Source organism: Mesocricetus auratus, unplaced genomic scaffold (genome assembly GCF_017639785.1).
Source record: "Mesocricetus auratus isolate SY011 unplaced genomic scaffold, BCM_Maur_2.0 Super-Scaffold_4256, whole genome shotgun sequence".
Classification (NCBI taxonomy): domain Eukaryota; kingdom Metazoa; phylum Chordata; class Mammalia; order Rodentia; family Cricetidae; genus Mesocricetus; species Mesocricetus auratus.
Window position 1 is genome coordinate 71,826,050 of NW_024429182.1, and position 18,351 is coordinate 71,844,400.

The 18,351-nt window shown below is 50.5% G+C and overlaps 1 protein-coding gene across 2 annotated transcripts; it reads right to left on the minus strand.

Moving 5' to 3' along the window:
- Positions 1–4,711: 4,711 nt before the first annotated feature.
- Positions 4,712–18,343, minus strand: Fbrs (fibrosin). 2 transcript variants are annotated; one of them, XM_005063384.4, is made up of 18 exons: positions 16,909–18,342; positions 16,437–16,616; positions 15,642–15,677; positions 15,522–15,551; positions 13,510–13,558; positions 13,120–13,420; positions 11,523–11,824; positions 11,126–11,328; positions 10,964–11,008; positions 10,677–10,772; positions 10,382–10,450; positions 9,544–9,573; positions 9,095–9,166; positions 8,620–8,737; positions 8,448–8,528; positions 6,980–7,063; positions 6,636–6,843; positions 4,712–6,535 (listed from the first exon to the last, which is right to left on the minus strand). In XM_005063384.4, exons 1-18 carry the CDS (start codon positions 17,356–17,358, stop codon positions 5,941–5,943), a joined length of 2,949 nt encoding a protein of 982 aa, XP_005063441.2. In that variant the 5' UTR covers positions 17,359–18,342; the 3' UTR covers positions 4,712–5,940. The 2 variants fall into 2 exon arrangements, with proteins under 2 accessions (XP_005063441.2, XP_021084413.1); XM_021228754.2 differs by lacking the exon at positions 10,964–11,008 and having other exon boundaries at positions 16,909–18,343.
- Between the last annotated feature and the right edge of the window lie 8 nt (positions 18,344–18,351).

Sequence of the window (18,351 nt, forward strand, 5' to 3'; positions counted from 1 at the left end):
TAATTTAACATAGAAATAGTAGAATGCTCAAGAGCATTTGGAAACTATTTGTAATCTAGTGTCAGAGTATCTGATGCCTTCTTCTGGTTCCTGAGAGCACAGCATATATGTGGTGCACCAATACACATGGAGAAAAAATTCATATACACAAAATAAGAATCATTTATAAACTGAGCGGTGGTGGCAAACGCTTTTAATCCTAGCACTTGGGAGGCATTGGCAGGTGGACCTCTGTGAGTTCACGGCCAGCCTCATCTACAGAGTGAGTTTCAGGACAGCCAGGCTGTTAGAGAAACACACACACAGTACCACCACCCCAAGATTATATAGCTACCCGCTGGATACAGTAGCATGTGGGAGTCTGAGGCAGGAGGATTCAAAGTTTGAGATAGGCTATGAAGAGACTGTCTCAAAAGAATAAAATGTATACATGAATCTGTGGGTTTTGTTTGGAATTTTAGGCAAGGTCTTACTATGTAGCCTTGACTTGCCTGGCATTCACTATGTAGACCAAGTAGCCTTGAACTCAGAGACACCCCTTCCCCCCCTTGAGTGCTCAGATTATAGGCATGTGTTATCACACTTGAACCAAAATTACATATATATTGTTTGCTTTTTGTTTTTCAAGACAGGTTTTCTCTGTAGCTTTAGAGCCTGTCCTGGCACTCACTCTGTAGACCAGACTGGCCTCAAGCTCACAGAGATCCACCTGCCTCTACCTTCCGAGTGCTGGGATTAAAGGTGTGTGCCACCAATGCCCAGTTTATACTCTTTATTTTCATTATTTTATATTGTGTGTGCACATTTGGGTATGTTTGAGTGCAAGTGCCCATGAAGCCAGAGACCCTGGATGTGGAGTTACAGATGGTTATGAGCCACCTGATGTGGATGCTGGGAATTTAACTCTGGAGCCATCTCTCAATCCCCACTCAAAATCACACACACACTTTTTTATTTTTGGTTTTTCAGACAGGGTTTCTCTGTATTGCTTTGGAGCCAGTCCTGAACTCACTCTGTAGACCAGGTTGGCCTTGCACTCACAAGAGATCCATCTGACTCTGCCTCCTGAGTGCTGAGATTAAAAGCGTGCATCACTACTGCCCAGCTCTCTCTCTCACACACACACCACACACTGAGGCTATTTTGTTGTGACAGTCTCATAATGTAGTTTTAGCTGGCTTCCAATTCAGACATCTATGTGTTTCTGCCTTCCAACTGCTGAGATTAAAGGCATGTGCCAACACACCCAGCACTATGTGCCCGAGTGTGTATCTGTGTACCACAGTCCTGTATGGTGCCCCTAGAGGTCAGAAGAGGATGCTGATCTACCAAGACTGAAGTTACAGATGGGTGTGAGCTGCCATGTATGTGCTGGGAATTCAATGTGGGCCCTCTGCAAAAGCAGCATTTGTATTTGCTTCTCAAGATGGTTTCTCTGTGTATCCCTGACTGTTGTGGAACTTACTCTGTAAACTAGGCTGGCCTTGAACTCCACCTCTGCTTTCGGATTGCTGGGATGAAAAGTATGCACCATGCCTGTGCTCTTAACTGCTGAGCCTCCAAATATTATATATATATATTTTTTTTTTGATACAAGGTTCTCTGGGTAGCTTGGGCTCTATTATAACTCACTCTGTAGACCACACTAGCCTCAAACTCAGAGATCTGCCTGCCTCTGTCCCAAGTGCTGGGATTAAAAACATGTACCACCACTGCCCAGCACCTTAATATTCTTTTTTTTTTTTTTGGTTTTTACGAGACAGGGTTTCTCTGTATTGTTTTGGAGGCTATCGGTCCAGCCCGGCCTCGAACTCACAGAGATCCACCTGCCTCTGCCTCCCGAGTGCTGGGATTAAAGGCGTGTGCCACCACTGCCCGGCCAGCACCTTAATATTCTTAATAGCTAGTATGCTGAGGTTCTAGCAAAATCCATTTCCTAACATCAGTCTTTCTATGGGAACTAATTTTGGCCTAGTTTTCCCTAAATGTTGACCAGAGCACTGATCAAAGCTTGCAAAGAGAAATCAATGGGGTTGGTGACTAGGAGATTATAGACAAAAAAGGCAGCTCTTAAATTCTTTGCATTCTCAGCATCCATATGGAGGCTCACAGCCATCTTAACTCCAGTTTCAGAGAATCTAACATCCTCTTTTGGCCTTCTGAAGCACCAGGTACGCACAAAGTGCTTTAATTTTCTTCACACAGTATATGTTTGCTGTTTTTCTCATAATGGAAAGCTAAGTGCTAGGTAGGCTGGGATTGTCCCCGCTACTAGTTTAGACCTGGCACAATGGATGAAGCCAATGGCGATTTAAAGAAAAAATGGTGCTGGGTGGTGGCGGCAGCCGTGCATGCCTTCAATCCCAGCACTCGGGAGGCAGAGACAGGTGGATCTCTGTGAGTTCGATACCAGCCTGGTCTACAGAGCCAGTTCCAGGACAGAGAAACCCTGTCTCGAAAAACCAAAAACCAAACCAAACCAAAACAACCCCCCCCAACAAAACAAAACAAAACCAAAAAACCCAACAAAACAAACAAGAAAAAAACCATAGCAGCTCAGACTCAAAATCAATTAAGAGGAGAAGGGAGCTTTCTGAATTGGGTGGTGGCGAGAGGTAGAAACAGAGAAGGGAGGCAGAACTCAAGACATCGAAAGGACCCCAATTGGAATATCAGAAGTATGCATGGGAAAATACCTGGGGAAGGTTAGATATACCCTGGTAAAATTTTTACTTAAGTATGGTGGCTCAAGCCTAGAATCCCAGCACTTGGAAGGCCAAGGCAGGACCGAGGCAGGACAACAAAGGCTAGCCTGGGGTATTTAGTGATACCATGCTTGAAACATGGAAAAAGAAGCCGAGTATAAAACGGGGTTCAAAGTTGGATCAACGGATCAGTCTCATTTTTCAAAATATTTTAAGCAGTCACAAAAATAACTGGAGGAATCAAGGTCTAAGAACAATGGTTTTCTGAATTAATGTGTAGTTTCATATTTTTCCTATCTTACCATAGGCCCCTAGGTTTCTAATTTTCTTTACCTTTGCAGTGCACCTTCCCCTAACTTGTTTCACAGGTACTGAGGATCCTTCCAACCCAGGGCTTTGCATATGCTGGGCAAGCACTCTACCAGTTAAGTTTTCCTTGGACTAGGACCTTGGTATGGAACTGTGTAGCCATGGCTGCCTTGAATCAGTATTCCTGTTGGGATCACAGGCATTATCACCATGCCGGGTTTTTTTTTGTTCGTTTTGTTTTTGAGTCACAGTATAACTGAACTCAAACCCCTGCCTCTGTCTGGGATTAAAAACATGTGCCCCCACTTAGAGCTTTAAAAAGATTATAGTTTCATTTTTATTATTTTTAAAGGCTTTTGTTTATAAATGTTTTGCCCGCAGAGATTGATGTATGCCATGTGCATGCTTGATACTTGAGGATACCAGAAGAAAGCAATGAATCCTCTGGAACTGAAGTTACAGATGGCTGCAAGCTCCCAGGAAGATGCTGGAAGTCAAACCCAAGTTCTCTGCAAGACTAGTAAGTGCTCTAAACTGCTGAGCCATCACTCTCTAGCCCCAAATTTTAGTACATTTTGTTTAATTATGAGCCAGGTGGTGGTGGCACACCTTTAATGCCAGCAGTTTGGAGGCAGAGGCAAGTAGATCTCTGTAAATTCAAGGCCAGCCTGGTCTATAGAATGAGTTCTTGGGCAGCCAGGGCTGTTACACAGAGAAACCCTGTCTTAAAAACCAAGCAAACATTATGTTTATCAGTGTTTTGCTTGCGTGTATATGTCTGCACAACATACACAGCTGAAATTCTCAGAGGCCAGAAGAGGGCAATGGATACCTTGGAACTGGAGTTATGGATAGTTGTGAACAATTGTGAACGCTGGCAACCAAATACAGATCCCCTGAAAAAGCAGCAAATTTTGTGGGTGTGTTGTTTTTTGGGAGACAGGGTCTCATTATGTAGCACTGGCTGTTCTAGAATTATCCATGTAGACTAGGCTTGCCTGATTAAAGCATGCACCACCATGCCCTGCCCTGCCGCCAAGTGCTCTTAACTGACCTATCTCTCAGAGCTATATACACAGCTGCTTCCCCCCCACCCCCCTTCTCTCTCTTAGATAGAATCTTAATATTCTATCTCTGGCTGCCCTGGAACTCAACTTTGTAAGCCAGGCTGGCCTCATCTCAGAGATCCACCTGCTTCTGCCTCCAAAGCACAGGGCAATTAAAGACATGTGCCACCATGCCCAGTCATACAGCTGGCTTTTTAAAACAGTGGTTTTCTGAGCTGGGATTATGAGGCACTTTTCCTCTGCATTTTGTGTTCATGTGTTTGTTTTGCAATGACAATGCTGTGTTGGCAAAAATGATGTATCTATGAAAACTGTGGGTCCTTTCTAACATATATGCATAGGTAAAAAGAAAATACACACCAAATAACTGATAGTGACTACCCCTATGGATAGTTCAGTGTCTCTCTGCATTGTTTGAATCTAATGTATTTGAAAAAGTCAATACCCATCATTTACCAACTCACCCATTCATTCAGAAGTGGCAAAGCTTCCCAGGTAGGAGGGAGGGGCAAAAACCCTCAATCAGGACATGGCCAGTATTGTCCTCATTCCTTCCTCATTCTGGGACCCAGTCCAACCCATGCCAGACAACTCACACAGACTGAAAGAGGAGCCAGGGGGGTGGGGGTGTCTCATTGTAACACTCATTTTTATATAAATATTCGCAAGTCATGTTACAGAATAAGCCCCACTGAGGAAAAAGTCAAAGTTCCGGTCTTGTTAAACTGAGCCCTGCCTTCTAGTTGGGCCCCAGCCTGGAGGTGCTGCTGCTTTGGGAAGGCTGGGGCTGCTGCTGGGAGGCTGCTGAAGAAGCTGCCTGTGTTGCCCACCCCTGAACCAACCCCCTTCTTTGGTGTGTGTTTCATGGTGACCTTCTCTGGCCACCTCTCCCTTAGTTTGGGACAGGGTTCTGTAGAACAGGGCCCAGGAGTCCTGGGAGCACTTGGAAATAGGGTTGTGGTGGCAGGGACTTAGCCATTAAGAGGGGTCTGAGCCTTTTAGAGCTATGGGCCACACAGAATGAATAGAATAGGTCTGAGGGAACCTGGGCTGACAGCCAAATAGTGTTTGCCCTTCCCTCCATCCTAGATTCTAGGTCCCTTTCCCTGTTGGTCTACTTCCTGCTGGACCCCACATACCCAGGGTCAAGCCCAGGGTTCCTGTCTGTCCCCTCCAGGCTCTTCCCCTGGGACACCCTCCCCCTACAGAGAGGCCAGAGGCTAGGAACACAGCACCAGTCTGAGGATTTAATTAACCAGGAAGGGGATTGTTGGGAGGGGCACCCCTGTAAAAATGTACAAAAGGTCTGGGGCATTTGTGGAAGGGGTGATAAATATGTACATGGAACCCCTTTTCCTTTAGTTCCTCCTTCCTCAGCCCTAGGAAGGCGTGAGAACTTGGGTGTTAGGTGAAAGGGAGGGGGGGCACTTTGGCCTCTGGCTTAGTGAGCCCTTGGGGAGGCAGGCCAAGGGCCTAGAGGCCCTTAGAGGGGGCATTGGTGCACCTTAGGTCATGAGCCATAACCTCTGAAATGACCCCCTCATGCGCGCGTGCGCACGCACGCACGCGTACACACACACACACACACACACACACACACACACACACACACACACTTCTCTCTCTAGAGGCTTATGACCTCTGTCCTCCCAGTGTCCCCACAGTCCAAGAGATACTTGACCTTGCGGGGGTGGGGGGCAGGGGGGTTGGGGATTCTATTCCCAGGTCCATGACTTCAGAGATGGCCATGAGATTGTGACCTTTGCCTTCCAAACCTGGCTTAAAAACTTCAGCCCTAGGACTTTGTCACAAGGAATGGGGAAAGGGGGTGGAGCTTTGCTCCTGCCCCTCACCCCTCCTCACCTGTCAGCCCGGGCTGGGCCAGGGGCCCTAGGTGGGGAACTGGGCCGGGGGGCGGGCACAAGAGGTGGTGGTGCTCCCAAAAGGGCTCCTGGTGGGGTCTTGCTGAGAAGGTGAGGGGTTCCCGGAGTCGCAGTAGGTGGCGGTGGAGGAGCCAAACGGCTATATAGCAGGGGATGAGCAGGGTCTAGACTATAGAGGCGGGCAGCAGCCATGGCCCCTGGTCCAGTCAACTCCTCACCTGCCTCATAGAAGCGTGGTGGCCTGGCCAGGCGTGGGGGCCCTGCCAACCAAGTTGGCTCTGGGAAGCCTGCACAGCGCTCTGGCAGACTAGGGCCAAGAAAAGGGGGTGGCCGGGGCCTCTCCAAAAGCAAGTGAAGGCCCTGAGGCCCAGTGGTTGCAGCAGCGGCGGCGGCAGCGGCAGCAGCAGCAGCTGCAGCGGCAGCGGCGGCGGCAGCGGCAGCAGCAGCCTCTTCTTTTCGCTCTTCTTTTACCCGCACAGACTCTTTGGCTGGTCGGGCTCCTTCCTCGCCAGCCCTGGCTTTAGGAGTAGCAGGAGAAACTCGCAGCTGGGGCCGTGAGAAAGGGAGGTCCCTGGTGGGGTAGGTGGGCAGGTACAAGGGGACAGAATGAAGGAATTCCTGTGGCTGACAGCACTGGAGTGGGTAGGGTTGTAGTTATGTAGAGGACATACCTGTCCTTCTCCTCCTTGGTGACAGAGGGCTCTCTTCGCTCCACAGGTCGTTCCTTGTCTGAGCCCGGTGTCCGGGCAGTTTCAGGGGGTCGGACCCAGGCAGGAAAGGCAAGAGGACTGCGGTGTAGGCGGCCCCATGGGTCTGGTGGGGAGGCAAAGGCTGGTGGGGCTCCTGGGCTTTCTTTCTGGGCAAAGACGGCGCTGGAGTCTGGGTAGAAGGTAGAGTAGAAAGTGACAGAGGCCGGGAGGGGAGCACTCCAGAGAAAACCTCACAGGCCCAGCTTGGGCACATAGACCCATTGCTGCAGTCCCACTTTTCATTTCCCACCCTGGCCAGCACTCACTGAATGTGGGGCTGCCCAGGCCTCCAAAGGCCCCGTTGGAGAGGGCAGCCAAAGAGGCGAAGCTTGTGGGACGCCCAAAGGGATCTGTGGGAGGAAAGGGAAACTAGTCAGAGCACAGGGCAGCCAACTTTGAGCAAGCCCAAAGAAACGGTGGGGAAAAGGCAGGTCAGTAACCAGGCTAGAGTCTTAGCGGCTTAGATTTTTGGTATTTGTTCTTTGAAACAGGATCTTGCTACATCGTTCTGGATGGCCTGGAACTCACAGAGATCCACTTGCCTCTACCTCCCCCAGTGTTGGGATTAAAGGCATGTATAACAGCTCCTAGTGACTTATTTTAACAACCATGTACTGAGCATTTCTTGTGCCAGGTCAGACACTTTTGTTTAGCCTCTTTACAATCTCCATAGTAAAAAGGACAATTTCTTTCTTTTTTTGTTTTTCGAGACAGGGTTTCTCTGTATTGTTTTGGAGGCTGTCCTGGAACTCGCTCTGTAGACCAGGCTGGCCTCGAACTTACAGAGCTCCACCTGCCTCTGCCTCCCGAGTGCTGGGATTAAAGGCGTGTGCCACCAACGCCCGGCTAAAAAGGACAATTTCCCATGCTCAGAGAGGTGAGATGACTTTCCAAAAGTCATCTAGCTGTAAAGTACTATCAGCCTGGGTACCTCTTAACTTTTATTTTTTTTATTTTTGGTTTTTCGAGACAGGGTTTCTCTGTGGCTTTGGAGGCTGTCCTGGAACTCACTTTGTAGACCAGGCTGGCCTCGAACTCACAGAGATCCGCCTGCCTCTGCCTCCCAAGTGCTGGGATTAAAGGCGCGCGCCACCAACGCCCAGCACCTCTTAACTTTTAAAAGCCAAATTCTTGTCTGTACCCCCACTTCAGATATCTAAGACCTTTTGGCAGCTCTCAGTTCTGTAGCAAACTACTAGCCTGAAGACTTCTGCTGGCTTCACCCTATCTGTAATACCTTCTCAGTCTGATTTTAACTTCATACATATCTTAAATTTGTCTGTCAGAATTAACTAGCCCACCCCTCCATGAGAGCCTTTATATGGGTTTAACTCCCTCCCTCCCTCCCTCCCTCCCTCTCTTCATGCTCCCCTCCTCTCCCTCTCTCTCCTTTCTCTACCTATAGTCAGGTTAAATCTCTAGGAAATTTTCAAGTCCCCTAGGCTATGATCTCCCTTAGACCTACACTGCCTGTCTTCTCCACTCTATCCCACTCTATCACTGGCTATTTCAGAGACAGAAGCAGCAGTGGCAGAGTGGGAGCCATCCTGCCCTTCCATACTCATTCCACAGAAGAGGGAATCACAGTTCAGAGTAGAGACAGTAAGTGCCTAAGGTCACAAAGCAAATAAAATCCCATCTACCCATCTTGAGTTGTTTCTTAGGTCTGGTTTCCAAATCTATTTCCATATTAAGAACAGGGCATAGGAAACCCCAAATTCTCTTGGCTCTTACCAATGTGGGTGCTGGGGCTCAGGAAGGGTCCATGGGCCCCAGGAGCTGTTGTGAAAGGATTGGCTGCAGCATGGACGGCTCCTGGGGCAAAGAGGGGGGAGAATCTGATGAGGACTCGTGGGAGCAAGGTGGACATTGGGCTATCGGCTCTGAGAGGGCTGGCCAGACTCACCAGTTGCAGTGAAGAGGGAGGCCGGGTGGGAGAGCTCCTGCCCAGGGGGCAGGGCCCCGTAGGGCCCCGGAAGGCAGGGCAAGAGGTCGTTCCGAAAGTCAAGCTTGTGGGAGTCACCCTGCAAGGGACATAGGGAAGGGGGCAGTGAGGAGCTAAGTCTGGTCTAGATTTTTTCCCCTTTTTATCCTACTATTCTTAGATTGTCCCTGGCTCTTACTCTCTTACCCCTAGCTTCCCTCTGAGGGCTGCCTAGTACCAGAAGGAGACTTAGGTACTTTCTACTACTTTCAGCATGTTCTCTAACCACACCAGTAACTACGCAGAGAACCTAGGGGCTAGAGAACTGCTCGACAGCGATGGGGATAGAAAAGGCTTCTTGTTAAAATTTTTCTGAGCTTTGCTGAAAGTCACTACCCAGAGTTCACACAACCCCTGACTCTTAGACCCACCCTCCCGAGCCCTCCAGTCCCAGTACCTTCATCTTTTCCTGGTGTCTCAGGATCATGTAAGCCACACGCACATGCATGGCACACCACTTTCCTGGTTTCTGTCGCCCCAGGATGACCAAAGGGGAAAGGGAAGGAAAAATGTTCACTCATCACCCATTCCAGGCCTGGCCCTGGGCCGAGCCTTACCACACAACATCCTCAATCATCATCCCTACAACTGAGGGATGACTAGCTTAATCTTAAAGCCTAAGGAAACTGAGGCTCAGAGAGATAAACTGTTTTGCCCAAGGTCCCATGGCCAGTTACATCTAAGCCCAGGTTGTGACTTAAAAACCTCGTACTTTCTATTGTTTTACATCTGGCTACCTTCACATCTTGAACTTAATTTTACCCAAGCAGGACCCCAGCCCCCTCAGCCAAACACCTTGAAACCAGCCCCCAGCCTCATGCAGCCTGAGATCCTCACCAAACTCACCCTCAAAGGTGGCCGGAAATGATCAGGGATCTGGGGATGGTAAAGGAGAGATTGGAGGCGATTCAGATCTCTTCACTGACCTGAGTGTCACATCTCTACAGCACCCTTCCCACAATATCCCTGAGACTATGGCTCCCTCAGTGTCAAAACTCCTTTCCCATTTCTTCTCCCACTCTAGGCATCGCTCCTTCTACATCAGGTTTCTGAGCCAAATTCTAGGGTGATATTCTGTTGGGATGGCTAGGTAGGACAGGTTTCTCTACCAGAGAGCAGTCTGTCCTTCATGCATGGAATCCTTGCTGGGGGAGGGGGGAGTACTGTTTAAGGAAGTTAGAAAACTTAGTCTATCCAACATGTTCTGTACTTTTTTCACAGTGTTCTCAGAGCTCTGGGATCTGAGACATGTGAGGAACGGGAACAACTGATCACTTTATAAGTTTATCTTTTCATTGTTTAACGGACAGAACCTCCTGGTAGGATGCCACCTGTGTGTGTGGGGATCCTGTGACTTACACTTGAAAACCACTACAAAAACTGTCTTGCTAGAGATGTAGCTCAGTGGTAGGCTGTATTCATGAGGCCCTAGGTTTAATCTCCAGTACCACCAATCAAAACTAAAATACAAAACTAATGCCCCGTTCATTACTTTATTCTTAGGACAATGTCCTCAACCTTTTATTCCTCATCCCTGGGAAGACCTGTTATACAAAAGTTTTCTCCTTAGACTCCTGAGCATGGATTGCTAAGAAAAGTCAGGAACTCAACCTCCTCTAGTCAACTCTGCTCTCCCCTCAATATATCTTCCAACTCCCCCAGGGCCTGACCTGCCCCCCCTCACCTGTGTCCCCTTCTGGGGGAGCCCGCTCAGCACTGGCCCCAGTCGTGGTGGCAGCTCAGGGTTCGTATTCTGGGAAAGGGGAGTGTAGGGATCAGATAGGAGAGCCAGTGCCAAGTTAAAAGGCGTTTAAAATTAAGCTGGGTAATGGGACAGGAGAGGGAGCATGGCTTTGCAAAACCTGGGTCCAGAAGGGAGGGCAGGAGGCTAGACACAGTTTTGGGGATGGGAGGAAGGTATATAGGTCCAGGATGTCTGTAAGGGATGGGAAGTGGTAGTTTCTGGATCAGGAGCTCACCTTGGGCTGGAAGGCCCCCTGCAGGGAGCCAAAGGAGACAGCTGGCGGGAGACCCGGAGGGAGCCCGGGCACAGCGGGAGGGAAGGCCATGTACGGCTGTGGAGAGAAGGGCACTAGTCCAAGCAGGGAGTGGAAGTGCAGTCCAGGTCTGATCTACCCATCTTTGGAATCCACCCTAATACCCCCAAAGAGCTTTCCCAAACTCAGGGCTCTTACTTTTGGAGTTGAAGACTGAACCCCACTGATACATACATTCCCACACATCACACATCCTCACACACACTCACATTATGCCGGAAAAGGCCTTCCATCTTTCCTGGGTATTTCTCAAACTAGGGAAGAGAAGGGAAGAGTGAGCTGCCAGCCAGGGACCCAGGATCTTCCTTCCCCTGCAGGAGACACCCTCCCTTAGGCCTCTGAGCCTCAGCAGCAGCCCAAGAGGAGCTCACCATATGGCCGTGGGGAGGCAGCAGGCCCGGGGGGTAGGGGGTGAAGTGCTGGTGGGTGTGCTGGTGGGTGTGCTGGTGCTGGTGGTTGTGCTGGTGGAACTGGAAGGCCAGGGGCCGGGCCGAGCCCCCTGCCCCCACCACCTCAGGGCCACCCTGGGCATTCAGGTAGCGAGAGTTCAGGTCCTGGCCGATCAGGTCCTGCTCTGTGGGAGGGGAGGGGAAGAAGGCTTTAATATCTGATGCCACCAAGTTAGCCTCCTTGGGCCCAGGTGACTGGCCTTCCCTTTAGCCTTGCGCCACTCCCTCCACAGGCCCCTGGTCTCTGTCAAAGCCAACTGAGCCCATGCTTGGGGCCATGGCCCCCCACCACTCCACCCTGCCAGGACCCCAAACTCACCAGAAAGGGCGTTAGCGGCTGAGGCCCCAGGGTGCCCTGGCACCTGCAGCAGAGGTGGGGGTGGGGGCAGGGTGGGGCCAGGGGAGACCAAGGAGGGGTGGTGGGGTGGTGGTGGTGGGCGCAACCCATGGGGAGGAAAGCTGTGGGTGGATAGAGGCAGGGGCAGTGAGGGCGTTGGGGGCCGGTGGGTGAGCTGCACGGACGAGGAGGAGGCAGATGAGGAGGAGGAGGACGAAGAGGATGATGAGGGGGGAGGCTGAGCCACGGGAGGGGCCGGGGCCTTGGGGGGCGGCCGTGAAGAGCTGGGGAGAGAAGTGGGTAGATGAGTGAGGGGATGGGAGGTACTAGCTCTAACAGGATGGGTCAAAAGCCTGGGTGATGCTGTGGCCTTGGTTCTCCAATACGGGAGATGGTAGAACTTGGCCCCAGGGACTCCCTGTAGAGAACCCAGTCTCAGGATGAGATACCTCCCACACCCAACAACCCCTTCTCATTAGATCTGATTTTCACAAAGATGCCTCTGTCATCTCTTGCCATATGACTCTCCTTTTCTGACTCAAACACAGCACAACATAGAACATTCATTTTGATGCTTAATTACAATGGGCCACCAAAGACAGTGGAAGCAGTACCACATTATCCTGTCCTGTGAATTAGGTAGCCTAAACTCTATGCCCATTTTGCCATGAATACCCTAGGTGACCTTGAGCAAGTCACTGCCCCTCTCTGAGCCTTAGTTTTCTCAATAGTAACAATGATGATGACGACAAACAACAGTGAGTAACCCACAACAGTAGTGTCATTAACTCTTACCCTTCATGAGTACTTACTGTAGAGCAACTGCTGGCATCTGTTTTATGAGCCAATGCAAGTCTCCAGCATGTCGCATTACCTTCCCCAGTGTTACTGTAGCCATGCAACCATCTGTACTATACCAATTCCTTTTCTATAACATAACTCACTTTTTTTTCCTGGCCTTATCCTAAGCAGTAACATGTTAAATAAAACAACTGAGGTATTAATTGTATTTTCCTAAAGCAGCTAGCTTTAAATATTTTAATGTTTACCAGGCCAAGACCTGAAATCACTCCATGTCCCACTAATGACAAGTGTACACACTTTGGGAAACACTGCATTCACTCAGAATCAGTCTTCAAAACAGCTTTAAGAAAGAAGTCCTGATACTATTTCATCTCACAAGAAAGAGGAAATTGAGGCTCAAAGTGGTCAAGTGACTTGTCAAAAATCATATAGCCAGTAAGTGGCAGTGCAAGAATTTTAAGCTAGGGTCTGACTGACACTGAAGTCAGCATTGTTAATCATCACATCAGCATTTCCCAAAGTATGTTACCAACAACATTATCTGTAGCAGACACCTTACACAAAGTTCTCACCAGCAAATACAGTTTTGAAAAGGCACAAACTGGGTTCCCCTGTACATGAATGTATAAAGGGCTCAGGTAAGCCCTGCAGTAATTATTTTCCCCGGTGTCACTCCATGTTTCCAATCTCAGAATCCTCTCTAAGTCAGACTCACTCCATGCCCCAGTTACACAATATAGCTCTTCCAGATCAGACCAGACCCCTGCACACTCACCCGCCAGTGCTGAGGTCCAGGCTGCTGCCATAGGGAGACGTGCGGAGACCGAAGGGTGAGACCCGAAGCTGCAGCTGGGGCTGGGGTGGGGGTGGCAGACTGGGGGTAGCTGGTAAGGGTGTAGGGGATGAGACAGGAGGCCGAGGGGCTGGTGGAGGTGGTGGTTCCTTTGGGGGGAAAGGCACTAGCAGCGGGTCGGGCCCTGGGGGCTGCTCTTGGCTCCGCTCCAGGCCCGACACTTTAGGGACCACAGACAGTTTTGCTTCACAGTTCCCATTGAAGGTGCCATGAGGACCCGAGGCTGTGAGGGCAGGAGGGTAGACATGCTCAGCAGAGGTTCATGCTCACCCATGTCCCTTTCATGCTTCCATCCCAGACCTTAGGACCAACCTTTGCTGGTTGAGACAGTAAAGGAAGGGTCAAGGTCATCATCGGAGACCTGGGAGAGAAAGGTAAGAGAAAGGTTAGGTTACTAAGCCTCTGGAGACTGCTATGAACCTGTGGTTGTGGCAATGCCTATTTCATTAGCCTAGCTATGATCCACTGGAATGTGGGCTTTAGGGGGCTTAGAAGGAAGTGGCGTACTGAGGCCAAAAATCTGCTATGCCAGGCAGGGATGGCAGAGATGACAGCAGATCAAAGCAAAAATGTCAGCTAAGACTGACTGCTGGAGGCTGCAAAAATGGCTAAGTGGTTAGGAGCTTGTATTGGCTGTTACAGAGGACACAAGTTAGATTCCTAGTACCCATGTCAAGTAGCTCACAACTGTCTGTAACTCCTTCAGGGGAATTTCATACCTCTGGCCTCTGTAGGCATCTGTACTCACTTGTACAGACACATATACACAATTAAAAAGTACTAAGATAATATTTTTGCTTGTTTTGAGACAGGGTCTCACTATGTAGCCTTGGCTGGCCTCAAACTCACAGACATCTATCTGCCTTTGACTACTGAATGCTGGGACTAAAGATGTACATCACCATGCCTGGTCCTACTAAAATAATCTTTAAAAAACACTATCTGGCTTGCAAATCTGTATGTTTGTGAATACTAGCAAAAACAAAACAATCACCCCCAAAAACAACCCAAAAAACCAAAATAAAACAACCCCCCCACCTTTAAATTGGTTATACTCTCAGAGGGAGGACAGTCCTTGTTAAAACAGACTTGAGGGCCTTTGACAATGGTCCCCCATTCTCAAGTGACTATAATTAGCTAAAACTGGATAGTGACCACCCCCTTAGGTGGACCACCATAATCTGTCTAAAACTTTAAGACACACACAACACACAACACACACACACACACACACACACACAAACACGGGTGCACAAATGTAGTTGCTGATGGGAATAAAGAAGTAGAACATTATTACCTCAAAGGGCACATTATTTTCCAAAAGTCACTAATAAGAAACTGAAATAGACTGGGAGTGGTGGTCTCCCAGCACTCAGAAAGCAGAGGCAGGTGGATCTCTGTGAGTTTGAGGCCAGTCTGGTCTACAGAGCGAATTCCAGGACAGCCAAAGCTATACATAGAAACCCTGCCTTGAGGGGGGGAAAAAAAGAAACTGAATGCTTTCCAGGATGAGCACCTGCACTGATTAACCGTGGTCTGGTGTCCTCACTGCAAGACTCAAATTATACAAATAGGCTGATGTCCACAAGAAGGACCATTCAGTCCCAAAATCACTTTGGATTCTTGGAGAAAGCTAGTGGAGGCTTCAAAGGTTCTGAGAAGGATGCTAGGCCAATAAGCAAATTTTCAATTCTCTGGTTACCTAGTCATGTCCACCATTATAAACAATGGGTGGAGGAGCAGGGTATATGTTTGGAGAAACAGATTATCGATAAGAGCCCTTCCAGAAGATCCAGGTTCAACTCCTACCACCCACATGGAGGCTCACAACTGTCTGTCTGTAACTCCAGTTCCAGGGGATCTGATACCCTCTTCTGGCCTTCTCAGGCACTGCACACAGGTGATACGCAGACATACATGCAGACAAAACACCCATACATAAACTAAAATGAAAAACAAAAACCAAAACAATCAACCAACCAAACCCATATCAAACCAAACCAAACCAAACAACAAAAAACCAGGGCCAGCAAGATAATTCAGCAGGTAAAGGCGCTTGTTGGGAAGCCTGATGACTTGAGTTCCACACCTGGAGCCTACATGGTGAAAGGATTATACTGACTCCTGAAAGTTGTCCTCTGACACATACACACAGTGGCCTCATCCCTCACCCCAACACCTCCTTCTTCCCTCCCTTCCTCCTCAAAACTTAATCCTGGTTCATTACAACCCATGCTCCCACTCTGCTTGTGGAAGTTCTGTAAGCTGCAGACCATTTAAACATGTGTAACAATGCCCACCCAACAAGTCCTAGCCCCACTCACCCTCTCATCCAGATCACTCTCTGCGTCACACTGAGAAGGAAAGAGAGAGATATCAGGAGATAGAAGAGCACACGGACCCAAGGGGGAAGGGAAGGGCCATTACAGGTGGGTAACACTTACTATATATCCAGCTTCCAGAGAGTGACGGGAGAAGGCCTGAGAGAGACCAGAATCCAAAAGTAAGGGAGGCTGACTGGCCAGGACACTGTATAAAGCCACATCTCCCAGCAAGGCACTAAAGGACACTTAGACTCTACTCTCCATTCCTTTCTCTTGCCCTTTCTTTGGGTACTTCCCACCTCCATTCCCAATGATCCTACTATTTCCTTAATACACCAGGTTCTCCCACCTTACATTTTGTTCAAAACAACTTTTCTTCATTTCTTTCCTGAACAAACTTCTGACTCTATTTTGGGGCCCAAGACATTCTAGGGGGCTTTCCCTAACCACAACCCTGTGCCCATCCCCCCAGACAGAATGAGCGGCTTCCTCATGTGGGTTCTGCAGAGCTTCTTATAGCTGTCTCCCAGATCACTGCCTTGCACAGCTGCTCAAACTAGGCTAGGTGTTCTCTTGTTGACTGTTTCTTTCTCCCTAGGTTGCCACCAGCTAGAGGGAAGGGCCAGGACATTTACTTTATTTATAATTCAATCAAATATCTTTGATGTGTCTCTTCAATCATCATGTTTGTAGTATACATAGCACAAGCAAAGGCAAGTGAGTCTGACTGTAGTCAAGTGGCTGTCAGGCCTAGACTAGAGAGGCGCTGCTGTCCCATGCTCTGCCTTCCTTTCTGCTCCTGGAACCTGGGATCACTGTTCAGGATTGGCAGTTTGATGCTCATGGAAAACCAATCTACACAAATGATACTCTGACTGAGGAATTCTGAAGGATTGAGATGTGGGACAGGCTCACCTCTTTCCGTCTTCGCTTATTGGGCCATTTGCGGGGCCTATCCCCAGGGGGCCGGCCAGGCTCACGATCTGAGCTGTCCCCTGGCTCCCCAGTGGCCCCACTGGAGCCCCCCCTCTTCCGTTTCCCAGAATGCTTCAGCCGATGTTCCAGTCGCTCTGGGGGCTGAAGAGATGCATCCTTCTGTGGAAGAGGAGGTGGGACTGAAGTGGTAGGAGAAAGGAAAGCTCCCCAACTCTCAAAGGGTGACCAAGCCACACAAGTGCCTCTCAGCCAGGCTAGCTTAGGTAGTCCCCAGAGACTAGCTCTACCTCCTCCCACCCCAGGGTGGGGCAGAAGCCAGGCCAGAGGAGCCGGTTGCTCTGGTTTGGGGTGTCACCACTGCCCCCTCAATCCTCTCCACTCTGAGGGCTGTATCCTTCTCTCTGCCTTCTGACCCTTCTCTCAAAGACCCCCGAACCCTATCAGGACACACCTGCAAGGCTTCAAGACTGGCAAAGCTGGCGATGGCAAAGCCATCGATCAAGTCTTCCTCCTCTTCCTCCTCCTCCTCAGGCTCCTCCTCGGCTTCCCCGTCGTCTGCGGCCCCCTCTTCCTCTTCCTCCTCTTCCTCTCCGCGGCTGCCGGAACCGGCAGGCCGCTTCCGAGCTCGCGGTCTTGGGGGTCGAGGTCTGGGTCGGGGTCGCCGCCGTCTTAGGCCCCCAGGCCTCTCTCCAGAAGAAGCTGACGACCAGGGCCGGGCGGGCGGCGGCGGTGACGACGAGGATGAAGAGCCGCGCGGGGCGGCCAACAAGGCCCGGGGCGCGTCACCGCCTGGACCTCGGCGGCGCCGCTGCTCCCGATCACGGTCTCGCCGCGAGCAACGTCTTCGCCGCCGCTCCCCCTCAGCTGCCCAGCCCGGGCCTGGGGCCGCGGCCGTCTCCATGGTGACGGCCCTCAGCGCCGCATCCGGAGGCGGCGGGGCCCGAAGCGGCCTGTCCGCAGGCCCGGGGTCGCGAGCGCGGTGCTGGCGTTTGCACAGGGACGGGAGAGCTTCAGCTTCCTCTTTAAAACAGGATCCGCCGGCCCCTGGCTTTCCCCAAGGCCAAGGCCCAGAGAGCCGGCGCCGCCCCCGGGGCGACAAGCCTGAAGGCCCCCCCTGTAGGGCTGGCGGGGCCGCGACGACGAAAACTGAGCGGCCGTCCCTTTAAGGCGAGGCCTCAAACTGTCCAGCCCCCGGCCCCTTTAAGACGACTCCACCGTGTCCGGCGGGTCTAGTGCGGCGGCGGCCCCGTGCCAGGGGTCGAGGCAAGTCTCCCAGAGGAAGAGGAAGGGCCACCCCTTTAAAAGGGGCGGAAAGCGCGACCTCCCCTTTAAAAGTGTCTTAAGTCCTCCGGCTGAAAGAGGCCACCCCTTTAAAGAGTCCAGAGGCTTTCAAACCGCAGGCCGTCCCTTTCAAGAAATCGCAGTTCAGTTTCTAGTCCTCCAAACTGCCACTTCCCCTTTAAAATGAATTGAAAGAACTTCTTGCGTGGGACAGGAGGTAGGAAACTCCACTTGCCCCAATTCTTCCAACAGGAGTTCTGTTTGTCAGCTTCGGCAGGTTTCCCCTTTAAGGCTGGAGTTGGAGTCGGCCGAGTTCGGTGCCCACCCCTTTAAGGAGATTTAAAGAGGTCTACGCCTCCGGTAGCCTTGAAAGGTGCAAGGGGGCGGAGCCTGCCGTCCAAAGCCCCGGATGTGAGGCAACGGTGACGGATAGAGCCTCTTTCCCTGTCCGCCGACATAAAAGACTCTTCCTCCTTTCCTCCGTCCCTGACTGGCTTGTGTCTAGAAGGATCCAGAAAGGCCGCTGGGCAGCGAGGAACTCCACCGTACCCTCCCGTTGTCTTCTTCGGAGTCTCCGGCCTCTTCTCCGCCCGAACTTCCCTGCCCCTCCTCC

What these genes read in the sequence shown, in the direction of transcription:
- Fbrs (XM_005063384.4), bottom strand. Translation starts at nt 17,358, where the DNA reads ATGGAGACGGCCGCGGCCCCAGGCCCGGGCTGGGCAGCTGAGGGGGAG. An exon ending in TACTGTCTCAACCAGCAAAG is followed by an intron (nt 13,421 to 13,509) that starts GTTGGTCCTAAG and finishes CTGCCCTCACAG; the next exon opens with CCTCGGGTCCTCATGGCACC. An exon ending in TCCCCCAGAAGGGGACACAG is followed by an intron (nt 9,574 to 10,381) that starts GTGAGGGGGGGC and finishes TACCATCCCCAG; the next exon opens with ATCCCTGATCATTTCCGGCC.